At 36.5% G+C, this 2,204-nt stretch overlaps 1 protein-coding gene across 1 annotated transcript; it reads left to right on the top strand.

Moving 5' to 3' along the window:
* Positions 1-251: 251 nt before the first annotated feature.
* Positions 252-980, top strand: LOC133833055 (B3 domain-containing protein At2g31420-like). The gene has a single exon (XM_062263314.1). The coding sequence runs from the start codon at positions 252-254 to the stop codon at positions 978-980; it is 729 nt and encodes a 242-aa protein (XP_062119298.1).
* Positions 981-2,204: the final 1,224 nt, after the last annotated feature.

Genomic DNA, 2,204 nt, shown 5'->3' with positions numbered 1-2,204 from the left:
TTCAATATAAAGTATTTGAGTTTAATTTTTAAAAGTCAATAAAAAAATATCTAAAAAAACAGAAACAAGGAAATACGATTAGGAAATTTAACGTTAAAATAGAAATAAGGAAACTTGGCTGTATATAATTAAAGAAACTAGGCTTCATTAAAGAAACTAGGCTTCAGTTCAATCAATTTGATCATTGAAAGGTTACTTTCTTTTTTCCTTACGTACCAAGAAATACTTTCTTTTTTCATTACGTAGCAAGAATGGAGTTGCAATCGAAGAAGACCACTACATGCAAGCATGAGGAGGATCATAGCCATAGAAGAATCAGAGCACTTGCTCAGGTGTGTTACGAAGCTCTTATGAAGGACTATGGTCATATGGTATCAATTGTGGTTCAGGATTTTGGTGAGAGGAAGAGCAACCTGAAATTGCACACACGAAAACGAGGTCGTCTTCGGACTCCCATTGTTACCACTGATGAATCGAAAGAATTCCAAATGAAGAGAAGGAGGTCAAATGGCGGTGTAGTTGGGGGACCGTATCCACCACCGCCTATTCCTCAAGCAATGAGCGATGTCATTCGTAGTACTGGTCACCATCACCATCACCTTCCACTTCTGGTTATCCAGAAGAAACTCTTTCATGCTGATATTCAGGCGCAACAGAATCGCATTTCGATGCCTTTGAATCAGATCAGTTCTGATGGTTTTTTGAGTGAGGCTGAGAAAAAGAAGGTCGACCAAGAGGGAATGAATGTTCGATTCATTGAGCCGAGCATGGAAGAAAACAGACTAATACTGAGAAAGTGGTGCTATAAGAAGACGAAGAATGTGTCTGTCTTTTCCTATGTGTTTAACAAAAACTGGTTCGGTGTCGTTGAGAAAAATGGACTCAAAGTGGGCGACATTGTTCAAGTGTGGGTTTTTAGAGACAAGGACGGAAACCCTTGTTTCGCCATGGTCAATCTCGGCGAGGACGCTACTGACTGATCTCATCATCAGTCTCGGCAAGAGACGGCATCTCATTTGGTGCTACTACGGTCAAATGTGTCAATGTCATAGCATAGTTTTAGTTTTATTAGTTTCTGTATTTAGTGATCAATCCTAACAAATGTCAAGTTCACTGTACTCTTTCTACTGTACTTTAGTTTTTGTTTATCTATATGCTGATTAGTATCGTTTTTTTTATTGTTTTGTTTATTTTTTTGGTAATATCATATATATATATAGTTGTTGTGGGTGGAGCTTGTATGGCTTATTGATTGGTGGGCAGGCGTTAAGGTGTTCATCAGCTCCTATACATCGTCTTTTATTTATTTTTCTTTAACGAAATATATTTTCTGTTTATGCTCTTTATTTTGATTTATAGTATGCTGATTGCTATGAAATTTTAAGTTTTCTATTATGTATAATTCCTTTTGAAAAAGGTCTGTGAATGTTTAAAATGTCACCGGTAGAATTCAAATTAATCTTTCTAGCTACGAAAGTGGTTCTTTGGAACATTTTCATGAAACTGTTGGGTTGCTTCATCGGTGGATAAGCATTTTCAAAGAGCTTCTTTCTAGTGACACTGATTATACCTACATTAAAGGTGCTCACGAACTTAGAATAGTAAATTAAATGAATGGAGATTACACCTACTAGAGCTCATAAACATGGAATAATAAATCAAACGTATCAGGACAATTTTGAAGTGAATGAAACTCTATGTCATTTGTCAATTCCTGGAGCTGGGAGTACTTTGATTATGGACTCAAGTTTTGAATCTAGACTACAGTTTCAACATTTTTCGTTTATACCTGTTTTTTTGGGGAAATAGAGCCATGCAGTGGTGCAAGTATCAAGTGGCTGAACTATCTTCACCACAATTGGCTTGTTGGATGGGTTTTGGCTCAGGCATGTAGACAAGATACTTCAGTGTCATAAAGCACATCCTTACAGTATCATTAACATCATCAATAATGTCATATCTTGTGCAGTGACAAGGATATGTTATTATTTACTCAAAACACAACTTGTGCTTCTTTCATTCTGTTTGATAAGGACTAATATTTTTGGTGCCATCTTGAGTCCTTTTTCAAATTATTGCTCTACTTGATTGCTGAGTTTATTCATGCAGCGGTCGGGTTGCCTTGGGAGCACATTAGCAGTGATGAAGAAATCATCAAAATTTCTACCGGTATGTTTTATTTTGCAACTGAAATGTTTTGCCAG

Source organism: Humulus lupulus, chromosome 4 (assembly GCF_963169125.1).
Source record: "Humulus lupulus chromosome 4, drHumLupu1.1, whole genome shotgun sequence".
Taxonomy (NCBI): Eukaryota; Viridiplantae; Streptophyta; class Magnoliopsida; order Rosales; family Cannabaceae; genus Humulus; species Humulus lupulus.
This window is presented reverse-complemented; position numbering and strand designations above follow the sequence as displayed.